General features: G+C 34.2%; 1 protein-coding gene across 1 annotated transcript; it reads right to left on the reverse strand.

Annotated features, from left to right (window-relative positions):
* Positions 1-278: 278 nt before the first annotated feature.
* Positions 279-6,430, reverse strand: LOC143246335 (bombyxin B-2-like). The gene is made up of 3 exons (XM_076492884.1): positions 6,298-6,430; positions 1,737-1,944; positions 279-721 (listed from the first exon to the last, which is right to left on the reverse strand). Exons 2-3 carry the CDS (start codon positions 1,942-1,944, stop codon positions 534-536), a joined length of 396 nt encoding a protein of 131 aa, XP_076348999.1. The 5' UTR covers positions 6,298-6,430; the 3' UTR covers positions 279-533.
* Positions 6,431-26,603: the final 20,173 nt, after the last annotated feature.

The following is a 26,603-nucleotide window of genomic DNA, read 5'->3' on the forward strand; positions in this document are numbered from 1 at the left end:
CATAAGGAAAAAAGTTGGAGAAAAGTACTATAGTTTAAAATTAAAGTTTGTGTCGAAATCCGGCTTCTAGCGTTATAAGTTTGCAAACATGCTATTGTGCCACTAGGACACCAGAGAAGAAAAGAAGCAAGTTTAAGAGACAAACAACACAAAGTATGATTTCTTAGGAACCGAATAAGACTAGATTAAGAGATGGTCGACTTATACAAATTTATGTAATATATCGTTGATATAATAACATAATCCTCATCCTGAGTAAAACTGGACAACACGATTGGTTGAAGCTGTGAAACAAAATGTGTTTTTATTGAATAATCATAAACAACTATAGTGTATGCTGACTTAATCTAGGTTTTTCAAACACATTCTCTAACTAACAACTTGTTGGCATTTTACTATATTTAGACTATACAAAACATAAGCCGAATCACTGCAGTGAAAATAACTGTGGAAAGTATTAATCGAGTGAAAAGCGTCCCTGAAGTGCTGGCAGTCTCTACTTTTCGGTCCAACGACGCCATCTGGTTTCATTTCTAATGTTGGCCACAGTATGACGTTAACTCTGAGATTGAGCAGCCCTTTCTACAGCATTCATCAGCCACGCCCCTCATCTTTCGGAAGAAAATATCTCGTTTTCCGAAAACTGCCCGAGCCGTTCTGCCGTCCAAAAAGCCATCATCAGGTTTTGGTTCAATATATGAAAAGACGGTCCACCAAGGTTCTGAAAACAAAAAGAAGGAAAATAAAGACTATATTACAATATTTTGTTTCAAATATTTAATTTCAAAATCCTGTTTTTGAAAAGTGTAGAGTTTTAACTAAACATAAAGAATAACTAAAAATACATTTTTTACCAGTAAGAATTAATCAATAAAAAAACATTACTTCAATTTAAAGTTTAGTTGTGCATTGTTATCCCTAAAAAATATAAAAGTTTATATGTAGGAATTTTCAGTAAGCATTTAGATGAATGACTTTATGTATAAGATCACGAGTTTTCATAGCTAAGGAACAAATAAGAAGCAACACCTAATGGGCTTTATTTACCAGGTGTTTTATTCATTTAACAATGTACAAATAGTTCAGATTTAGCTATTAATAGGAAACACTATTCTATTACCCTTGAAGCAAATGATGTATTTTACAGATCAAATAAGTTTGATTTTGATTTTTCTGTTTTTATCACTTAGTAATATAACGGTTCCGTCTTAAAACAAGAAAGCGCGTATTTTTTCAGAAAGCAAATTAATGTCATAATTCAAGCATATTCTACAAGTAGTTCGTGACGCCACGTTCATGGCATTTCAAGAGATGCAAACAAAAAACAAGTAAACAAAACCATTATTTAGTGCTTAATTAGTCTAATAATTAGAGCACTTGACTCGCAATTTGCGAGTCTCGAGTTCGAATCACGTCACCAACATGCTCGCCTTTTCAGCCGTGAAAGCGTTAGAAAGTTTACGGTCAATCTCACTATTCGTTGTTAAAAGAACATCCCAAGAAAGAGTATAGGTGATGTTGACTAGCAGTCTTTCGTAAAGTCTGTCACTTCAAAACTAAGGTCGGTTAGCATATGTTTTCCTGGAGTAGCTTTCAGCCGAATTCAATAAACAAAGAATAAGTCAATGAATAATATTAAAAGTGAAATTTATTATAAGACGTATTCGAAATTAAGCTGAAGGGTGTAAAGATGGGTGGGAGGTTTCGAGTTTTGAAAGGTGCATGAAACAAATTACCTAGGTCTACACGACTGGAAGTGAAATCGCTGTCAGTCCTCTTGCTTGGAGTGTAGTATACATTGTTGCATACCAAGGCTAACGCCTCTGCCAAGTGTCTGCCACAGAATTTCTGGCTTCGGGTCTGGAGTTTATGTTGGTTCGGTAATCCTAGTACATAAGTAACAGCTGTGCATGTGCACAAGGCCAGAAGTAGCTGCCAGTTCATCTAAAGAATAACAAATGTTCGTGACAAACAAATATAGTTGAATTTGTTAAAATCTGTATATTCTTTATGAAAATAAAAAATGACTGAATAGAAGGTTAAAAATTAACTTTAGAAACAAACACCGTGAAGACAGTTTGAATATTAATCTTTATTATAAAAACAAATAAATATCCGTCACAAAAATTATAAACACATCCGTTCTTATAGAAATATTTCTTAAATGATATATGATGTAATCTTCGTAATAAAGTTCCATCCAGAGAATATTATATTGAAAATTGAACAAAATAAAATGTATACTAAAACTGACCAGTATTTCTGGTATTAGGTATTAGCTAATTTAAAAGGATGCCACTTCTAGTGTTACTACTGTACTCGTTTTCACAGCTGAAGAATAATTTTTAAAAATTGGTCGAAATTCATTTTTGGCATTTTCTAGTGTATAAAAATTTAAAAAGAAAGTCCAAGAGGTATAAGACTAAATCATGTTCACATCTCAAAGGAAAACGGTTCCATTAGTAGCAAAGATAAGCTAAATCCTTTATAAAGTGACCACAAATCCATAGGTTTACTTAAGAAGGACTTAAGACCCATCACTCAGTTATACAAATAAACGGCTAAATATGTTTTGCACGAGGACTTTTACTGGATTATAACAAACCAAACCAATACTTATTAAAGATAGGCCAAGGATACAACTGTTTTTGTGATTTAAACACTCTGACATCATTTATTAGTGTCCACACAAGACTAATCAGTAACTGTGAATAATCCTGTTCGAAACACTGATTTCAAGGTATCATAGAATTACAGGAGAAATAAGAGATTCTAAGTTTATTACTCCATGAAATGTGTTCCGAAGAATGTAACTAGAATTAAATCAAATGTATTTTTGAAAACCAGTGCCTGATCAAGAGGTATTAATCACACATCATTAGAGGTGATATTTGTTCGTATCATTATAGTTTCTAACTTCTCAGTAAGGGTACCATACTTTCAGTGATGTCGAGAAAACTCACTTGTAGAGAAATATATATGCAAAAACGGCTCGTTGACCCAAACGGTACCATACTTTGAAAACACGTCTTAAGGAATAAACGAATGCTGTTGAGTGTATTTAGTTATTATAATGTAAAGATAGATCTTTTGTCAAGAGTGAGGTTAATAATACATTAGGATAAGAATATAAAAAGTTCAAACTTGGAAACTAGATTACTTATATATGCACTGTGAAAGTAGTTTATTTTCCCATTTTCGCTTCAGAATTCAAAGCAAATACTAAGTTTAACCCTTTATTATGCGACTTAGTATCTTGATTAATAAAACTTGGAATTAACAAAGAATATTACGAAATTATTAAGAAATTATATCCTAACCACAGACTTTTCTGTAAAGCCATCTTTTGGGTTTCTGAGTTACAAAATGTTTCTGCTATTGTATCTTGCATACTGATAAATTTGTAAACATCTAGAAATAGTAAACTATATGTCCTTGTGATTGACGTGATTGGTTGTGTCTTTGCAGAAGAGAGCTCATAATTTGCTAGTTACAGAATTATTGACCTGAAACTTAATATTATAAACTTTAATTATATAAAATCGTTCATGACAGTAAATTAATTGTTCGAACTCATGTAACACAAACATTTTCTATTAAGTTATTACAGTAATATAGTTCATAACGCAACCATAACACCCTAATTTTGTGAATAAATCCTTTGAATTTTCCCATTTTTGGTCATTTTGCTCAATGCTTCGATTAAATGATTCTACAGGATGATGTTAAAGTGCGTTCTTTAACCATTAATGGAGACGTTAAATTGACAGTAGATTAAACAAACAAATATTTTCCTTTCTTGCAGAAATGAAAATGGTGACATAAATACGAAATTTATTGAAGTTTGGATTATATTTCGTTGATTTTAACCACTACTGGGATTGATTGTCTGTTTTATAACGCATGTGTTGTTTTTTTGAAATAACGAGGCTCGAACCACGACACATCAGAACCAATATGCACCACACTTACCACTAGAACTTTATATAAAGTCTCTATAAACTGGTGGTATAACTAGATGCATTTCAAACAACTAAAATACTAAACTATTTGTTAACGATTGGGAAAAATCATTAAGTCATGGCATTTTATATGAAATTTAAATGCATGTGTTTAAGATTTGTTATAAAAAAGTCTATTTTTATACAAAAATATTCTTTAAAACGTATACAGTTGACAAATTTGCATAAAGTGTCAGGACTTAATAAGTTGCTCAACACTTAAAAAATAAGCTAACTTGAAATATACATTCTAGTTCTGTCGAAACTTGATGCAAATGTTTCAAAAATAAGCCCAGCATGGCCAGATGGTTAAGGCACTCGACTCCTAATCCGAGAGTCGTTGGTTTGTATCCCCGTCACACCAAACATGTTCGCCCTTTCAGGCGTGAGGGTGTTATAATGTGACGGTTATTTCCACCATTCGTTGGTAAAAGAGTAGTTCAAGAGTTGGCTGTGGGTGGTGATGACTAGTTGTCTTCCTTCTAGTCTTACACTACTAAATTATGGATGGCTAGCGCAGATAGCCCTCGTGCAGCTTTGCTCGAAATTCAAACCAACTAAACAAGCCTCAGTTGCAAGTTTGAAAGCTAAAACTACTAAAATTCGAAGAGTTTGATCTCTGAAGTTTACGTATTTAACGGCAACCTATTGTGCATCTCTGCACTTAACACCAAACAAGAAAACGTTCTCTCTTTTTTCTGGATTTCAAAAATAATAATAATCATAAAATGATCTATAGTGTGAAGATTCATTTAGTTTCTTATATGAATATCATGATTGTAAGTTAACTCCACGAATTACTTAATTTTACAGAGTTCAGTCTTATAATTTTTAGTGTGAAGTACAAAAACCAACCGAAAATCTCGCCAATTTTCCCAAATATATGATTATTTTAAACAGTTTACGTGATACAAAGCTGATCTTATAATGTTCTTACTTGCAAAAATTAAAAGGCACTAGTTCATTAACTGTGTAATGATATTTTCAACCGCAAAGCTAATAGTGTTTCGTTATACAAGGTTACACCAAAGAAACTAGCTAAGGAAATTCAAGTTAGTCCTAAATCCATATCTCAAGCTATTGGCCCAGCATGGCCAGATGGTTAAGGCACTCGACTCGTAATCTGGGAGTCGAGGGTTTGAATTCCCGTCACATCAAATATGCTCTCCCTTTCAGCCGTGAGGGCGTTATAACGTGACGGTCAATCCCACTATTCGTTGGTAAAAAGAGTAACCCAAGAGTTGGCGGTGGGTGGTGATGACTAGCTGCCTTCCCTCTTATCTTACACTGCCAAATTTGGGACGGCTAGTGCAGACAGCCCTCGTGTAGCTTTGGGCGAAATCCAAAAATAAACAAACATATGCTAAGCTAAAAATACAAAATGAACACTATAATAAAAAATATGATAATAAGAAAAAGGTATATATGACTTACGAAACATAAAAACACAGTTTTGTTTTAGGATATTTAAAAACAAATAAAATGTTAACAAAAAAACTTTCATTTTCGTGATCGTATATGATGAGAAAAAGTATTTTCTTTACCTAGACAGTAAAGATAAATTTTCTTGGAACACATTATTTGATAAAACGTAAAAGGAAAAACTATAAACGTATATTAAAAGTTTATAAATCAGACTTAAAAAAAATCGGTGTATTCTGACTTAATATACAAAACAAACGGAATTACGTTTTTCCTGACCCAGAAATTTAAACTTTACCTCTTTTGGTAATTAACAAGACAATACAATCAAAGGATGCGTATTTTTAGTTTTTATGGTTTTTAAGTTTTGTTAGATTTCGAAAAAATGATGATTTATTAAAGTTCTTTATATCTGTTATGAACTGTTGGCTAATTGTACCAATGACGGATGAATTTTTCAACGACGATAGCATTTCTTTAAACAAGCATAAAGAAAACAGCCCAGTGTATGAAACTAAAAAAAAAACATTTAGTTACTTAGAGCTTAAAGGTCATACCAACGAAAAATAAAAGCGAAAGCAAAAATAATGTAATAATTCTCTTAGTTGTTTCTCACTTGTTAAATGTATCGGAAACAAGCTTAGACAGTTTACTCATATTTGTTGAGCTATATTAATTAGATTTGGAAACTGAACGAGGTACTAACTTTGAGATACTAAAGTATTGCCTGAAATTAAGTCACGTTCTCTCCTCTGAATTATTAAAGAATTTGCATCTCTTAAAATGGAAGATTTATTCCATAAACGTTTCAGATTCTCTAGTTATTGATGGCAGTAACTCGAGAAATTGGAATTAAATAAACGGAGATACTTACCCTTGAAGTTTGGAAGTTTGTGGACTGTTAAGGTCCTAGGGCGCAATACAGTGTTATGTCGGACGCAGGAATGGGCCAGGTATTCAGACACTTGATTGTTGTTCATAGTTATATAGTGTGAAATAACCCGTGGAGGCGCTGTAGTCGCATCCCACGCATGGAGTAGCGCGTGTAATGTACTAACGAAAGACACGCCGAAAACACGAAACGGTCACAAACACGTCCAGATCAGGCAAGAGAAAAAAACAAACACATTGATGGAACAAAAATAAAATGTATAGTAATGTCAAAATAAGGAGATAATCTCGTTCTCAGTCGTAAACAGACCACATGTATTTGATGGAGAAACTAAAACACAATTTTATTCTTTTAGTACTGATTCTCTTGAAGCCATGTTATCTAAATCTAAAAAACAATTCCTTAGGTATATGGAATCTAAAGCTAAAACAACATCCTGAAATCTAAAAACTAAACATTGTTTACTCTTAATAGGAACTTATTCAATTGATAAAGTTTTGTTCAGTCGTGTTTGTATATAGAAAAAAAAGGTAGAACATAACAAATTCATATTCTGTTATTTTGAACAATGTACTAACTGGAGAAACGTAGAACAAAAAGCACATTAAATTGGGAACTTTGAGTTTATGTTACTATTACGGCTAGTAATAGTAACAAAGTCAGTTGTCCGTTCACAGTTTTATATTTTGGAACTGTTGATTGATTACAGGAACAATTAAAACTCTGAAATGTTTGTCTAGGTTATATATCACTTACACATAATGTATGTTTTCAGTTTTACCATAACATCGATACAGCTGCACTTAGGAGCAGATTCAGGTCAGATGGGGCCGGAGTAGTAGGATAGCACCCCTCTCCCCTAATAAATGCAAATGTATACAATACATAAAAATGTCAAAATATCTTTTTGTTTGTTTTGTTTGTCGTAGCCCTGATGTAGCTTCTGCTTCTGTTACACCCTTAGTATAGTCCTGACTGTTCCTTACAAATAATTTTGCTGACGTATTTTAATTGCACTGAATAGTCTTTTAAATGTTAGCAAGCCAATTTAAAATAATAATAATAATTAACAGAACTTTAAAAGATCAGAGAGAAGGTAAGCTGACATCATCGAAGAGTTCTCTAAGAGAGTGTTTTTCAACCAATGATTCGTAGTATCTCACAGACAGTAGGTAGACAAAAGCCGAAAGAATGCTTATTTGTTAATCGTGGTATTTTTTTTTATCGCTGTACTTGCACTTTTAGTGATCGGAGATAGTTTAGGGAGGCACTGAGTCGGCGCTGGTATCGTAAAAGTTGAGAAACGCTTCCCTGGGAGATATCACATCAACCAAACCAGCAACACCGAACAGTGCTTTAAGAGTTTAGAAATAAATGTAAATCAATAAGACTGAATAATGCTTTAAGATATAAGAAACAAATATAAATCAGTAAAACATAACAAAAATATAAAAAAGGGTAACTAATGTAAGCTACTAACTATAAATAATGCTCTAATAGATAACAAACCAAGTAACACTGAACAACACTTTAAGCTATATCAAAAGAAAGTGAGCTGATACTATTGAAGAGTGTTTTAAGATATAAAAACAAATGTTAACCAGTATATAAAGCTAATAAAACCGAAAACAATCTTAAAAGTTACAATAATACTGGAATTGGTAATACTGAATCGTATATTATCATACTAGTGTAAACTACAAACAATGAGCCACTGAATCAAAATTATGTTATTAACGAAGACAGAAAACAGAACTGCGTTTACTGATACTGAATATCTAGAACTGTGTTTTGTGGCTGATACGTAACGCATAGAATATTTGTGTGTTAGAGTTCAAATCTAATACTGTAAGTTTCCAATGCGAGGCGTGAGAACTGAATAACCTTGTATTGGAAAGAACCATTCAGACTGATCTATGTTTCAAAAATCTGTCACGTAACTGCAAAACAAGCAGCACTAAGACTGAGTTGTTTTGGCAATGTGAACCTGAATTATACTTTGAAAACTATCATAATGATGTAAACTAGAAAGAACCATCTTTTGAAAAAGATAATTTATGTGTGAACGGGTGATATTAATTTCTACTTTGAAAGTTAACATTTTTACTTCATCCACTAGTATAAAACTGTATATTAAATACTCTTATAGCACAATATGAATAAGATATACCAAACAATGCATTGGGAGTTATATGAGTGTGAATCAGGATTTCTATTTGTTTGTTTTGAATTTTTCGCAAACCTACACAAGGGCTATCTGTACTAGCTGCTCGTAATTTAGCAGTGAAAGACTTGAGGGAAGGAAGCTATTCACCACTCACTACCAACTCTTGGGCTATTCTTTTACCAACGAATAGTTGGATTGACCCGTATTGTTATAACGACCCCACGGATGAAAGGGCGAGTATGTTTTATGTGACTGGATTCGAGCTCACGACCCTAAGGTTACGAGTCGATCGCCCTAACCACCTCGCTATGCTTCTTCATACCAGAGTAAAAAAAAGATACATGGAGGCTTTTGAGTGAGTACTTAATATATCTGATTGAAACTAATGGAGCATAGTAATAGGTAGTGAAAAATAAACAGATGAACAAAGAATAGCATTAATATATATCTTACAAGATATTTCGATATTCCATATTGAAAACCACCACGCTGAGAAAATAGACTATTTTGAAACGGAAAATACGAATGTGTTTCGCTTTAGTTTCTAATTACTATTTACAACATTTTTGTCAATAAATATTTTATTTATTGATATATATATATTTACCACAACAATAACAACAAAAACACACAACAGGTTATTTGTTATTGGTATTTTGCACAAAGCTACTCGAGAGATATCCCGAAAGTTTGTAGTGATATACTAAAGGCAAAGCAGCTAGTCAACACTACCCACCATCAACTCTTGTGTTGCTCTCTACCAATAGAAAGTGGAATTTACCACTACGTTAAAATGCTCTCAAGGCTGAAAGTACGAGTTTATTTGGTGAGGGGATTCGATCATTCGACCAACAGATTATAAGTCGAGTGCCTTAATCATGCCAGACCCATAACGCATTTCTGTTTTAACACATTTTACTGTGGATATTTTTTAAACGGGTGTATTACATGGAAAAATATATTAGAACATAGTAAGAACAAACAAACAAAAATAAGTTAAATTAGTTAACAACACAAAATTACACTATGTGGAGCTGTAAAAAAATGTAACGTCACAAAGTTATCACAGACAACATTGTGGATAGAATACCATTTTCCGTGTACAAACCAAACAGTAAGTACGCTATTATTATCTTCTTCAAATCTTATGAAAAAACTCATGTTTTATACGATAGAAAAACTAAACTCTTTTAAAAACTCTCTTCTAGCTTGTATAGTATTCCAACTTATAATTTGGATACTTTTTACAAGTTTTGGTACTCAAAACGTTTTTGAATTATACATATTTACATATAAATGCAAACGATTTTTAATACACGTGCAGTGTTATCAACAAATAGGATTAGAAAGGCATTGTAATTGTCATAAAGATTATTTAAAAACCAGCTTGTACAATTAACACCTTTATAAATCTATAAACAAAAGTCATGATAAATACAATTTTAAACTGAAAACTTAGAAATGTTGCATTTCACTTATAAGTAATGTTTGCAGCATAAATTGGCAGAGAACTTCAAGCATTTAACGTCTTCAGTTTTAGGCTTCAGGACGATGAAGCCGTTATTATTTTATGGCATGACTATGGACAGACTCTACTATTTTAAAAGGACCCGGCATGGTCAAACACGTTAAAGCGTGCGACTCGTAATCCGAGGGTCGCAGGTTCGCATTCCCGTTGCACCAAACATGCTCGCCCTTTCAGCCGGGAGGGGGGGCGTTATAAAGTTACGGTCAATCCCACTATTCGTTGGTAAAAGAGTAGCCCAAGAGTTGGTGGTGATGACTAGCTGCCTTCCCTCTAGTCTTACACTGCTAAATTAGGGACGGCTAGCACAGATAGCCCTCGAGTAGCTTTGTGCGAAATTCCAAAACAAACAAACAAACAAACAAATCCTAAAATGATTTTATGTTTCAGTAACAGAAGAACGTTTCAGATGCCAAAGAGAAGAAAGTTTTGTTGAAATGTATTATTTTCCACCACCTAAGTCCAAGTTTATTACTGCTAAATAACGCAGCAATGACAATTAGACTTGAAAGAACGATGTGAGAAATATTTTATGAGTTTTTGCTCGAATTTTCCAATTAAACAACAGTTCCATCTCGTATTTAACGTTCTTTGAAAATAAGACAGCGAAATGCTATCCTTGACCAGTCTCTTAAAATAGTTTGTTTGTTTTTGAATTTCGCACAAAGCTACTCGAGGGCTATCTGTACTAGCCGTCCCTAATTTTGCAGTGTAAGACTAGAAGCAAGGCAGGTAGTCATCACTACCCACCGCCAAATCTTGGGCTACTCTTTTACCAACGAATAGTGGGATTGACCGTCACATTATAATGCCCCACGGCTGAAAGGGCGAGCATGTTTGGTGCAACGGGAATGCGAACCTGCGACCCTCGGATTACGAGTCGCACGCCTTAACGCGTTTGACCATGCCGGGTCCTTTTAAAATAGTAGAGTCTGTCCATAGTCATGCCATAAAATAATAACGGCTTCATCGTCCTGAAGCCTAAAACTGAAGACGTTAAATGCTTGAAGTTCTCTGCCAATTTATGCTGCAAACATTACTTATAAGTGAAATGCAACATTTCTAAGTTTTCAGTTTAAAATTGTATTTATCATGACTTTTGTTTATAGATTTATAAAGGTGTTAATTGTACAAGCTGGTTTTTAAATAATCTTTATGACAATTACAATGCCTTTCTAATCCTATTTGTTGATAACACTGCACGTGTATTAAAAATCGTTTGCATTTATATGTAAATATGTATAATTCAAAAACGTTTTGAGTATCAAAACTTGTATAAAGTATCCAAATTATAAGTTGGAATACTATACAAGCCAGAAGAGAGTTTTTGAAAGAGTTTAGTTTTTCTATGGTATAAAACATGAGTTTTTTCATAAGGGCCATCATTTTAGGAAACCAATGACTTTTCTTTTTTTAATAATGCTTATTTTTAACCTGTGTTAAACTTGTTATTTAACTAAGAGATACTTTAATACAGTTACATAAACTTTTTTTCGAAGTGCTCGTAAAAGACTTTTTTGATGAATTGGCTCTTTAGCTAGTACTTATAATATTGTTGATTGAGTTCTATGAAGTACTAATTTAATAATATCAAGTTCCTTTGAACTAGTACCTCAGCTCACGTTGCTCTTAAATTACGTTGATTTGACAGTAGCAGACCCTTTGAATGAGATACTGACGCAAAACAGCTAGTCTTGTTTGTGTTTTCTTATAGCAAAGCCACATCGAGCTATCTGCTGAGCCCACCGAGGGGAATCGAACGCCTGATTTTAGCGTTATAAATCCGAAGACATACCGCTGCACTAGCGGTGGGCAACAACTAGTCAACACCACACAGCATCAATGCTTGTGCAGTTGAAACAAAACAACTAAAAACTTAAGTTTTCACGCTAAGGTGCTTGGAACAGTTAATTATATACTATGGGGCTCATCGTGTATTATATGTTTATGAAGACTTACATATATATATATATCTGAAGCAGAGCCCAATAGATACCAATGCTCACCGAAAACCTAAATTTCATTTAAGGTTTTACCTAAAATACAATATTTTGTTTTCTTTGTTTGTTGTTTTTGAATTTCGCGCAAAGCTACATCAGGGCTATCTGCGCTAGCCGTTCCTAATTTTGCAGTGTAAGACTAGAGGGAAGGTAGCTAGTCATCACCACCCACCGCCAACTCTTGGGCTACTATTTTACCAATGAATAGTGGGATTGATCGTAAACTTTATAAGCCCCCACGGCCGAAAGGGCGAGCATGTTTGGTGTGACAGGGATTCAAACCCGTAACCCTCAGATTGCGAGTCGAGTGCCTTATCCTACTTGCCACGCCAGACCAAATACAATACTAAATGCACAATAAAGAATGCTCCATCCAGATCTTAATATCTAGAGCTGTAAGACTTGTTCTTTCATATTGAAACGTTTTGGTGACTATTTTTGCACAGTGTTTTAAGTACTAGGTAACAATTCACACTTTAACAAGTTTCATTCACTTGTTAAATTTTAATGATAACTCTTCGAACAACTTATTAGTGCAAACCTTCAATATGTTTGTTGTTCATGAAGGAACTGCGGCTTGTTTCTACGAAGTTTTATACTTTTGACAGAACTCAATCCAAGTGTTATGGGAATGAGAGGATATTTAAAGCAAAAATACAGATTCATTAAAGAATACTAAGTATTGTCAAGTTAATGATGGAATTGTGTTTTCATCTAATATTTAACTATTGTATTCGAGTGTTGAAGTTATCATGCTCTTGGTTAATGAAAATCCTAAAATGAGTAGATAGAGGGTGGAGAAGGTTTTGTTAAGATCACTTTTTGATTATGCAAGTCAACAAGTCACACAATAACGCTAGCAAATCTAAAATTGCGAAGGAATATTCTTTCTTTAGGAGTAAATTTTGACATTGTTTGACAGGGTTAGATGGAATGATACAACCTAAAATCGAGCACTTCTAGACAGGGCATGTAACTGTCCTGTACGACGCAAGATGCGGATATTGTCTGTAACTAATGACATTGGGAAACATAGGAATATGGATCAATTTGGGATTTTAGGATCATCAAGAAAGAAAGTTGTAACAAGTCGTACTCTATCTGTGGTTAACAAAGTACAGCGTCTTGTACTAGCTGAGAATTACGAACACAAAGATCAGTGACAACAAACTTCCACGTGCCTCAGACAACAGTAAGTTAAATAATCAATAAGAATCTTTTCTATAAAAGTGACACAAGTCACGTGTACGCAGACTATTTTCAGATCATGCCATTCAGCTGCAATATGTAACTGGTATTCATGCTAGTCCATACGAAGACAGACCAGTCAAGTCGTCGGATGCAGCGTTTATGGATTTCTGGATCTCTTGGAAACTGTCGTCACCTTACACTAGATATATTATGAAATGCAGCGTGGAAGAGCTATGTGCTTTGGACATGACAGCCTTACAGTGTAGCTTTTTTCACTGGTAACTACGCTGTAGGGCCATTGTCAGTTTGGATGAGTGTCAGACAGAGCGCGACAACAAGTGAAGATATGAAGTGCAAGAAATTGGTGAGGCTCCAAGTTCGTTTTAACATATAAATGCTCAACCGTTGTAGTATAATCTAAAATGATATGTCTTTAGAACATGTAATTTGTGGGATTAAAAAACATGCGATTTTCTTTAAAATTGTGCATCTAAACAACTGTATTTAGTGAGAATGAACGTTTGTTTTTAATATATACAAGATATTCTATCAGCTGTTTTGCAATAGGCAAATGTTTTCTAACAGCGTTTTGAAAAATAAATACAGATTGAATGTTTAGCTCAGCAAGCACCAGTAAATTTACACTTAACTTGTTGCGTAGAAAAGAATCGACAAACAAACACAGTTGAAATAAGAAATTTTAAATCTTAAAACCATAAATTCCACTCAACCAAAGAAGAAAGCCGAAACTTATAGAGAGTAGACATGAAGGAAGAGGCCTAACACGTAAGTTTCCATTATACTTAAATGTAACCTAATGCAGCTGTAACACAAAACAAATACTGAGTAGACCAAAAATACTGGTGTTAATAGTTTCATCACTATGTACGTTTGACATGAACTGTGAAATTAATTTCAAATTAAACCACCTACAAATTAAGGTAGAAACATCTTGAAAAGTCTAATTTTGACAGCCACATAATTATACCTCTAATGATAGTTTAATTAGGTTTTCTTTTTAGGTAATTTCTCTTTCAAAGTAGCTTGTTAAAGGAGAATAATTTTCTATAGAAGTGACGTTTACTGTCGGATGTACTCACGTAATGAGTATTTCACACGAAAGCTCGAATGTTATCAACAGCTGTAATTCCTTTACCTAAAAGCCAACGGAGACCAGGGCAGTTAGGAATTTGTTAATTATGAACGAAACCGTTGATATTAATCCTATTTATACTGTCGTAATTTCCCGCTACTTCACTGAGATGAAGTTTCGTTGCTGTGGCCGTTTCGAACTGATATCATGGAGATTAAGATGTGTGTAATTTTCACTGTGTATTGTTTCGGAAGTATATCTATTTTTATTTCCTTTATATAAAACACTTCTTACTCTGCGGTGAGATTTTGGGTTTATAACGCTAAAATTCGAGTTTCGATCTCCACGTAGAGAAAGAAAAATGCATTGTATAACTTTGCACTTAAAATGAATTTGTTTGTTTTGAATTTCGCGCAAAGCTACACAAGGGCTATATGCGCTAGCCGTCCCTAATTTATCAGCGTAAGACTAGAGGGAAGGCAGCTAGTCATCACCACCCACCGCCAACTCACGGGCTTCTCTTTTACCAACGATTAGTGGGATTGATCGAACATTATAATGCCCCCATGGTTGAAAGGACGAGCATGTTTGGTGCGATTGGGATTCGAATCCGCGAACCTCGGATATCGAGTCGAGTGCGTTAACCAACTGGCTATGCCGGGGACCTGGTATAAATTGTTCTATATTAAACAACTTTATAAGTATCTCAATAACTTGCCATTCGTTCAAGGTTATCAGTGAAACGTTTCAAATAAGTGGGAAACTAGAACAAATTTAGCATTTATTGTTGTTATTGTTTTTTTAGAAGTATATATTTATATATATATATATATATGTTTATAATTCTTAGGTATTTAAAAAAATAGGTAAAAGTAAATCAATTCTGTCATTTAACACTTGCCTCCCAGTGTATCAGTGATAAATCTGAAGGCTCATAATGTCAAAATCAGGAGATTTCGATACTCATGATGAGCACATCATGTGCCGCTTTGAGCATAACAACGAATTAGGAAACATTTATTATTAACATATTTAGCTATTGAAACATTCGTATTATTTGTTGGAGCTAACGTTAGCGTGGTTTCAGTGTTGATAAAATATTTTATTATTAGTGACATTAGTTTATTCATTTTGTAAAACATATGGATTATATAAGAATAGCTCTTATTTACAAATCAGCATTTGTATTTGTTTTTCAAATGATTATAAACTTATGAATTCTTGCTTCAAAACAAACTATTTAGTATTAAACAAACAAAGGTACACTTTTTCACCTAGTAGTTATTTCAACGACTTTGGAAGGCGTGTGAAGATGTATATTAGTTTTAAATGAATAGAGCTTTCTGTTAAATATATTTTTAAAACTTTACGTCTAGAAAAATAAATGAAGATTTTTAAAAAATGAAAAAATAAATAAAGTGCTGGGCAAGTTTTTATGGCAACAAGACACCAACTCGTAGGATTCAATGGCCATATTCGGTCTATATGGTAGCAGCAAGCGGGGAAGTTGAAATACCTGTCAGACTCATAAGTTTGGTTTGTTTTAAATTTCGCGCAAAGCTATACAAGGGCTATCTGCGCCAGCTGTCCCTAATTTAGCAGTGTAAGACTAGAGGAAAGGTAACTAGACATCACCACTCATCGCCAACTTCAACCAACGAATAGTGGGATTGATCGTAATATTATAACGCCCCCACGGCTGAACAGGCAAGCATGTTTTATGTTACGGGAATTCGAACCCGCGACCCTCAAACTTGAAAAGAAAGGAGAAAATGAAAGAAGTTTTAAAACCTTTCTATAGTATTCATAATAATCTCTGAAACCTTTATGGTGATCAGAGGTTGAGTTCCCCGCTGGTGAAGCGGTAAGTCTATGGATTTACAACACTAACATCAGGGATTCGATTCCCCTCGATGGACTCAGCAGATAGCCAGGTGTGGGTTTGCTATAAAAAACACACACACACTCAGGGGTTGAGGAGTTGAAACATTTTCGTTACGGACAATCAAACACAAGTCGTTTACAATTTAGCTTCTTTAACACAAATTATTTTTTTTTTAAATTCCAGAATCAACCCATTATTACGTAAGTAGAAGTAGGATGGTTAAATTTGCCCCACAGTGGCATAGCGGTATGTCTGCGGACTTATAATGCTAGAAACTGGGTTTTGATAACCGTGGTGAGCAGAGCACATATAACCCATTGTTTACCTTTGTGCTAACTTCAAAACAAAGCATAACAAACAAATCACTTTAAACAAGATATTGCAGATTACGAAGTATTTACCCACTGGTAAGGTGTTGTTGTGTACCTTTATGTTATTATAATGTGTACTAAACCAGTTTCTTACCGAACACGTAGTGTTGGCAGGAGAGTTGATTACATAACTATTTTTAAAAGTTAAACATACTCGTTAGCTACAAAACTATGTCCAGAAAGTAAATTTAATTTGAAACGACTGAACTAAACTAGACCACTTGCGTATCTTAAGTTTTCGGATAATTCAAGGTTTTGTTAGGATATATAAATGTTTGTATTGTAAACATTTAGCCAGATTTTCCAAAGAACATATAATTAAATTTGCTTAAAGAAACCACAGTTGTATTCGAATATATATATAGCTATAGTTGTTATAAGGAAGGTTGTTTAAAGAAAACAAATAACACAGAAAAATTAATTCTTTTAACTCAACCTATACTTTAAAAAGTTCACTATAGGTCAGTATAGGAGATTGAATTGCACATCCGTGCCTTTAGATTTTATTATTATTTATTACCAAAAAAGATCAGTTTAAAAGTTAACTCAATTGAGAATGTTTATCTAAGTAGAATTTTTAATGCTGTAGTATCTGTATTACAACGTAGTAAATTTGGAGTATTGCTTTTTCTTAGTTTGGTCTTTAAAGAAATCTCTTAAGTTGTAGTAATCTTTCTCCTTTACATTTCAAAGTTTAACTCTGAAATCATGGTGTTATAATTTACTATACAAATATGTTATTTTTGAATGAAAAGCATTAGGTTCTTCTATGAAACTATTCTAATTATATTTACAAACCTTTAAATCATTTGATTGTTCACTGGAACTCCTTATTGGCTGTTTATTTGAAATAGACTTTGTTTCTTCAAATATTATTTGGATCCTGGAGTTAAGCTAAATATTATAATTTTAGGAAAAACAACTCGTAAACGACAATAACATGTAGTGTTATATTAATAAAAGTCTCCATTTTCTTCTTGAATGGAAGGAATCAATAGGATAAAAGTTTTATAAATTAAGCTTAGTATTTCAAAACTCATTCAGAACTTCAGGCAAAGTTTTATGTGTTATATAAACACATTGCATTACGATTCATATATTTAACAATAATATGACTGTGAACACGTTTATGAACGTACATATTTGTTTTTTGCAGTCTTCCACAAACCTGCTAATACCTCAGGTCTACGATCCCAAAAGCATGCTGAAACAGAACAAAGCAAAACATCCATTGGAGCTGCATAGGATAAATTAACATGAACGTCTTCGAATAAGAACTCTGTAATTGCAGTTCTTCCAAACATCTACACTTTGCGGATGAATATATTGGTTAGGAGAGAAATGAGTTGAAGTCTTCTGAGCTCGTATATTCTATCATTTGTGTTCTTCGTTCCCATGAAGAGCATTAAAGACTCCCTTTTTCGAAGTATTGTGTCCTTTGGTTCAACAACTTCTAAGAATCCAACAATGTAAGTACTTCCCATATCTCTCTTTTGAAAGAGTAAAACATTCCTCCAGTCAGGTTTAGGAAGCAATTACAAGTGGGTAAATATCGTTTGTTTTTATATGTGGAATAATTATCTGTCGATCACGTCAAAATTTGTAATGAAACGGCAGTTATTCTGCATGTATTTCATAATATATAAATAACCTACTGCATAACGATGGGGTTCACCAGACATAAGATAGCACATTTTTTAAAACGCTAGAAACCAGGTTTCGATACCAGTAATGACCAGAGCGAAGACAACCCCTTCTTTAACTTTGTGTTTAAGTTTAAACAAACAAACCATAAAAGATAGTACAATATTTTGTAACTATATCTTTTTCACTAGAACAGTGTGTGGTTCGATGACTATATATTTAGGTGTCCATAGTTCGTGTCGCATTACCGTAAAAAGAAATAACAATGCACTCTGAATTATCTATTTGATGAGACAGAAGTAACCAAGGTGGATGATATTGGACAAATTGTTGTTGTTGTTTTGAAGTAAGCACAAAGCTACACAATGGGCTATCTGTGCTCTACCAACCACGGGTATCGAAACCAGGTTTTTAGGGTTATAAGTCCGCAGACATACCGCTGAACCACTGGGGGGTTGATATTAGACAAACTGTTTCCATCTTGTCTATAATGTTAAAATAACTCTAGAACTTTCGCGCGAATATCCGAAAACAAGAAAAACATCCATTGTTCTAGCGTGTATTTTATAAAGAAAGTGAATTTTAAACGAAACTCACTATCAGTTAATTCTATTCCAAGACCAACAAAACATTCAGGAAAACAAACACAGAGTCAGCGAAATGCCGCTTTATCGTTCTTACGCTTTATTATTCAATAACTAACTAATGCACAGAGGCTATTAGTAACAACTTGACCATTAAGTCAAATTTAGCTACTATTTTCTTTCTTGGCATATCATACATATTGTTTTCTACTTTGAGGCCAACAACATTGATTATTCTATTTACATATAATCCTGCCATATATTTGAAACTCAAAACATAATCACTTTTCAACAATAACAAGATTTGGGATCATTTGTTCGGATATATCAACATCACTTAAACGCCTCCACATGTTCCTTAAAGTTTATTCTTTTTTTTTTCTCTCTCTACAGAAAAGCTTGTTTGTTTTGAATTTAGCTCAAAGCTACACAACGGCTTTTTGCGCCATCCTTCACTATTTTAACAGTGTAAGACTAGAGGGAAGGGAGCTAGTCATCTCCACCCACTGCCAACTCTTTTACCAACGAATAGCGGTATTGACCGTCACATTATAACGCCCCCACGGCTGAAAGGGCGAACATGTTTGGTGTGACAGGAATTCAAACCCTCGGCTCTCGTATTACAAGTCAAGTGCCTTAACCACCTGATCATGCCGGGCTCTACAGAAAGGAAACGAAGAAATACAGTAGACTGTAGCTGTACAATTCATTGCACAAAAGAAACTGAATTGACGTACATAAAAGCACGAGTTATGCACGAGACTGAACAAGATTTATTTGCATACTGTGCATATATTTGAAAGAGACAAAGAATTATGTTAACCAGCTCGCTGGTTTTCAGATTCAAAAGTTAAATGAAAGCGTGGTGAGTAAAAAGAAACTATATTATAACCAGTATAAAACATTGTAAAATAAATTAGTGAGTTGGTTTGTTTTTGTATTTTCGTTTTATTGACTATTTCGTCCCTAAAATGCTTGGCATGGCCAGGTGGTTAAGACACTCAACTCTTATTCTGAGGGTCGCGGGCTCGAATCCCCGTCGCACCAAACATGTTCGCCCTTTCAGCCATGGGGTAATGTGACGGTCAATCTCACTATTCGTTGGTAAAAGAGTAGCCCAAGAGTTGGCGGTGGGTGGTGATGATTAGCTGCCTTCCCTCTAGTCTTACACTGCTAAATTAGGAATAGCTAACGCAGATAGCCCTCGTGTAACTTTGCGCGAAATTCAAAACAGACAAACAAATATATATAAATACAGTTTGTTGTAACCAAAAACCAGGCTAAACAAAAATAAAAAAGGCTGTACCAATAAAAAGGATCCTAGGGTACAGGATATTATGTGTCATATAGAATGTACCCTAGGTGTTGAAAGTGACTGAGAAAGTAGAAACCGGGTTTCGATACTCGTGGTGGGCAAAGCACATACAGCCCATTGTGTGGCTTTGTACTTAATTCCAAATAATCAAGTTTTCAAACCATTTAGAAATTAACATGAGTACGTGGTTAGTGCACATTTTTTGTTAAACTGAATTGAATACTGAATCAATAATAATCAAGAACACAATACCACTTGACCTTAAAAAAACAAACAGATAATAGTTTAACTCAATTTAAGAAAAAGTGAAGGAATATTGTTCGTAATTTCTTGTTTCTATAACCATAATCTCAAAATGTTCCAACAGTCTTCAGCAAACCATTTATATACAAACATGTGCGTCTAGTATGAGAACCATATCAAATAATCTCTTACTTTAACCTAATAAGTGTGCTGCAAATGTCCAATTACTATCACTCTCGTAAGATACAGTATTACAAATTACTTTTAGCAGCCATATTCCCAGGGTCAAGAAAGTTATTTTTAATAAAGAATTAGTCATTGATTTCAGTAATAATTTATAGAACGAAACGTGTTTTGTGTGTTTTTCTTATAGCAAAGCCACAAAGGGCTATCTGCTCAGCCCACCGAGGGGAATCGAACCGCTGATTTTAGGGTTGTAACTCCGGAGACATGCCGCTGTACTAGCGGGGGGCTAGAATGAAACAGGAAGATGAGATGCTACGATACTTACGTTAAATTTAATTTGTTTGATAGTACATAAACGGCACCTACGCAGCTTGCGAAACACAAGCAACTCACCTCTGAGTGACGCACAATATGTTGTTAAACCCATGTCACGCAAGTTTGATTCACAATACTTTAAATTGGTAATGGGCTATTTGAATTTGGTTCGTAAGACTGATTATTAAGCTTTTGTTGTCGTTTTAAAATAATGTTTAGGCGGAGAAACACGTATTTGTATACACATGTATATCATATCCCAATACAGAAAATGATTTATGTATATATATATATATATTACCAAACAAACAGTTGAATTATAAATTTCTCAGTTGGTTTATTTATCACAAAAATATACCTCTTGTTAGAACAGAAGCGACACGAGTGACAATTCGAGAAGTCAATGGACTTTCATAGAGGCCCATGCCACTCATTATTTGAAATTAACAATAAATATATTTATATCTAATAACCTTAAACCTAGAGATAAAAAGATACTATTCGGTATAAAAAATGAGGTATGGCTCCCCCCGCTGGTAGAGCGATAAGTCTACGGATTGACAACGCTAAAATCAGGGGCTCAGATAGCCCGATGTGGCTTTGCCATACGAAAACACACACGCACACAGACACATATAAAGACTAGTGGTTAAAGCGCCACTGAATACCCAGCTGTTGTGGAATTATAATTGTAACAGTCATTTTCATTATTCGATTAAGAAGTGTTACCTACTCGGCAAGTGGTGCAAGTTGGTTGTTAGTAATTTTAAGTTGCAAAAGGTTACGCTGGGAAATCTATCATGACCGTTTAGGTAACAATTTTTCTAAATTTGCGAATGTATAAATCTTTGAATTAATTTCGATCAGTTGTCATGAATACGTGGTGACTAAATAATTTTATTAAATGAAACTGAAAACTGAATAAATAATGATCATGGATAAAAGGTCACTTGTTATTAAAAATATGGTAATTTATGATAGTTTATTTTTAAGAAACGTGTAGAACTTTCATGAATGTACACTATCTGTTACTATAAAATGAAATAATTTCAGTTTTTAAAGGTGTAAGAAGGCTACTGTCTGGTACATTTTTAACTATCAAGCAATCAGAAGGTTGTTGCTTTTCGTGTTGAAAATGCTGAGTTTAAGTTAATTAGTTTAAAACATTTAAGTATTTGGTTAATCATTTAGTTAGTAAAATGGTAAAAGGTAGGCTAGGCAATGTATTTTGAAACACTGGTGTCATGTTGAAAACAGTTAAAGTCCCATTAATTGAAACTTTCGTTTGTCCAACTTACCAAATATCTTCTGAGAAGTGGGTTCTCTATCATGTATGAAAGTCCAACAATTGTTTTAACGGTTTTGCTGGTTGTTTTAATATTTTTTGTTAAAATTTCAATGACATATTTGTTCAATATTCACACACGTAACTTTAAATAATTACTAGGGTGTATTCATTCGTTTTATCCATTAAATATTGAAACAAAAATTACACATTAACTGTACTTATCAAATCCGTGTTAAACGTGTTAATACAGCTTATCTTTTATAGTGCCTTAATAATAACATTGACCTGTCGAACATGTAAGCGATTACTCATGTCACCATTTCCAACTGCCTCTTACGTGTTCAGATATCAAATATGTTTGTTTTTGTTTTTGAATTTCGCACAAAGGTACTCGAGGGCTATCTGTGCTAGCCGTCCCTAATTTAGCAGTGTAAGACTAGAGGGAAGGCAGCTAGTCATCACCACACACAGCCAACTCTTGAGCTACTCTTTTACCAACGAATAGTGGGATTGACCGAAACACTATAACGCCCCCACGGCTGAAAGGGCGAGCATGTTTGGCGCGACGGGGATGCGAATTCGCAACCCTCAGATTACGAATTGAGCGTTCTGACCATCTGGCCATGCCGGACCTGTTTGTTTTGTTAAAATCGTACTGACAGAGCGAAGGAACATTGCTGTCAGTTGGAATAACGTTTGGCGTAAATACACTGCTGGCCAAAATTTGAAGGCCAATGAACATAAAGAAAAAATATGCATTTTGTGTTGTTAGACTCAACCACTTATTTGAGTAGAGCTTCGAAAGATGACAATAAGAAAAGGGAAAATAGAAAACCTTTTAGCATTTAATAGGGAAAATGTGAACACTATGAAATTAGCCTAAATACTAGCTGGTCAAAAGTCTAAAACCTTACTGAAACGAAGCGTTAATTGGTAAACACGTTACGAAATTTAGTCATTTGTGTTCAAACATTAGCGTTGTCAACATCTGCCGTGTTACATTGGGTAAAAATAGGACAAAGGCTAAAATGTTCACAGAGTTGAACGTGGCAGAATTGTCGAGCTGCAAAAGCAAGGTCTCTCTCAACATGCCATCGCTAGTGAGATTGGGCGTAGTAAAACTGCTGTTGCAAATTTCTTAAAAGACCCTGAGGGATAAGGAACGAGAATTTCAAGTGGTCGGCCCAATAAAATTTCGCTGGCATTGGGCAAGAGGATTCGACGGGTTGTCCGGCAAGACACCAGCCGATCGTCGAATCAGATTAAGGCCCTTACAGACGCAGAATGCAGCTCAAGAACAATAAGACGGCATCTATGAGAGAAAGGTTTTAAAAACCGTAAACGTCTTTAAAGGCTACGCCTCCTTCCACACCACGAAACAGCTCGGTTAAACTTTGTTGAGAAGCACCAAACATGGGACGTAGAAAAGTGGACGAAGGTTTTGTTCTCCGATGAGAAAAAATTTAATCTGGATGGTCCAGATGGCTTCCAACGTTACTAGCACGAAAAGGATATCCAACCGGAGACATTTTCTACACGACACAGTGGAAGAGGTTCCATCATGATCTGGGGTGCTTTCTTCTTCCATGGGCGTCAAACAGCAGCTGACTACATTGGCATGTTGGTTTTAAACATTTGACCAACTAGTATTTAAGCTAACTTCACAGTGTTCATATTTTTCCTATTAAATGCAAATGAAAGTTGTTGTTTTTTATTTTACCTTTTATTATTTTCATCTTTCGAAGCTCTACTCAAATAAGTGGTTGAGTCTAACAACGCAGAATGCATATCTTTACTTTATGTTCATTGGCCTTAAGATTTTGGCCAGCAGTGTATGAAGTTTTTACAAAGTTACTGACTATGCTGCAGTTGTAAACATTGTGTGATAGTATGTATTTTACCACGATTATTAGTATATTATTTACAAGAGGAAAGGCTTTGTTGGAAATTTACTGGGACTGCAAAAATATAAACCTGTATAAAAAACCTTTCCAATGACAGTATGACTGATTCTTTTAATACACCACATCTTTAGAACGACACAATGCAGGAAAATTATGAAGTGATTTGTTAGCTTTATGCAAGCTGAAGTTTGAACAAGGCTAAGAATAAATTTCTTAGATAATCTCAGCATTATCCAATAGCACGGCATGGCCAAGCGTGTTAAGGCGTTCGACTTTTAATCCGAGGATCGCGGGTTCGAATCCCGGTCGTGCCAAACATGCTCGCCCTCCCAGCCGTGGGGGCGTTATAATGTGATGGTAAATCCCACTATTCGTTGGTAAAAGAGTAGCCCAAGAGTTGGCGGTGGGTGGTGATGACTAGCTGCTTTCTCTCTAGTCTTATTACACTGCTAAATTAGGGACGGCTAGCACAGATAGCCCTCGAGTATCTTTGCGCGAAATTCAAAAACAAACCAATAACTGTAATATTGTAAATATAAAATTAAAAAGTTTAAGGCTACTGCATCGATGAAATATGAGGAATATTGATGTTATCACGTGATACAGCAAAATCATTTACAGGCTCAATATTGTAGCATTTTATATGATAGGCACCTAAGTTAATTTCCTATATTTATGAATGTAAGGCATCTACTGACACTTTAATGGTTTCACAGTAAAGATACTGCTCGTGACTAGATTAGCAAATGACATTGCTGTTGTCAAGGTCCTGAGTTGTAAAATTAGGGTTGTTAATAACGCTTTGATTATAAGGGAAAAAACTATAGGAGGTAGAACTTATGGTGAAATACAGAACCTGGGCATTCATATCGACGATTGAACTGTATATTAATCTTGTTGTTTGCTTTGAAATTACATTTCTTATCAACGTATGAGGTAAAATGATGCAATTCAACATAGCAAACATTCTCCAGAAACGCATTGGGGTCATCGAGTGCGAACGACCCCATTTTGAATCTTAATTAGTTTGATAGCTACTTAAAATTAATTATAGTGCAATAAAATCTACCAAATGTAAAGTTATAATTTAATATTCGTAAACGTTTCGTTTGCTAATGTGTTTTTGTAATCTGAATCTTGCTATAGACCGCGCATATACAGAGAGGGCACGTTCCTTTAAAATGTGACCAGGTAGAGAAGTGAATAGATACTCAATATGAAATGGATACTTGAGTATAATTATTAGGGAAAGTCGCAGTTTCAACTTTGAATTCAATGGCGACAGTTAACATTGTAAACAAGACTTTAATTCTATGGGACCTTGTACTGGACTGACATTGACTCAGGACTTATTTAGGTCTATATATGTTATTGATTTTTTTAACAACCTCTAGGAAGGGATGAAGAAGGTAAAGAAGATAAAACGAAGAAAAGGGAGGAAGAAAGTGGCGATATGAAGGTAGAGGACGAAAAGGAAGAACACAAAACAGATGGTATAGAAACAAGAAAAGGAGAGGAAATCTTAGAACAGAAGGATATTAGCAATCTTTCAAATATTAGTGAACTATTAGAACGGGTTCTTAAAAATCAAGATGAATTCGTAGAAACAATGATCACTGAAAAGTTGGAAAAAGAATTAAAAAAGAAAATGACGGACATAGTGAGAGTCGTTATTATGCAACAAAATATGATTTCTTATCTACTTGGGGAAAATTCGGAACTCAAGATAAAATAGACATTATAAAAGAAAAGAAGAGAATGCCTACTTTTGCAGAAGTTACAAAGATGAAAGTAAAACCACAGAGTGAAGGAAAAATGATAAGAACAAGAAGCAGGAAAGAAGTAAAAGTAGGAAAAGAAATGTACTCACCATCATACCCAAAGAGAATATGACATCTATGGAAACTAAAAGAAAAATACAAAGTTTGGTTAAACCCAAAGAATTGGAGATAGGTGTAAATGCAGTAAGACCTATAGCTAAAGGTGGCATATTGGTGGAAGTAGAAAAGAAAGAAGAGATTCATTTACTTAAAGATGCACTACTAAAAGTAAAAGACTGGGAAGAAAACCTTGATGTAAAAATACCAAAAAAGAGACATCCACAAATTATTTATAATGTAGATGACGGAATGAGTGATCAAGAATTTGGTTTTAATATTAAGGAACAAAATTCAGAAATATTTGAAGAAAATGATGTAATTATTGTTTATAAGAAATTTAAAACATTCAGAGGTTTCAATTATATTGTTACAATTGAACCGCATAAATATAAAAAAATTGTTAGAAATAAAATTAAACTAAATTGGGGAAGATATGGATGGAAAGAATATGTAAGACCCACAATTTGTTATAATTGTGGAAAATTTGGGCATTTTGCTAAATATTGTAAAAATATTATTACCTGTCTAAAATGTGGACAAGAGGGGCATAAATATAAAGATTGTGAAAAAATTTTATTTTGTACAAATTGTTATAATCATAATTGGAAATTTAATACGCAATTTGATGTGAATCATTCTTAAAGAAATGGATCGATTAATTTCACGTACTGATTATGGCTAGTGTTATAAATTCTTT

This window comes from Tachypleus tridentatus, chromosome 1, assembly GCF_004210375.1.
Source record: "Tachypleus tridentatus isolate NWPU-2018 chromosome 1, ASM421037v1, whole genome shotgun sequence".
In the NCBI taxonomy this organism is placed as follows: domain Eukaryota; kingdom Metazoa; phylum Arthropoda; class Merostomata; order Xiphosura; family Limulidae; genus Tachypleus; species Tachypleus tridentatus.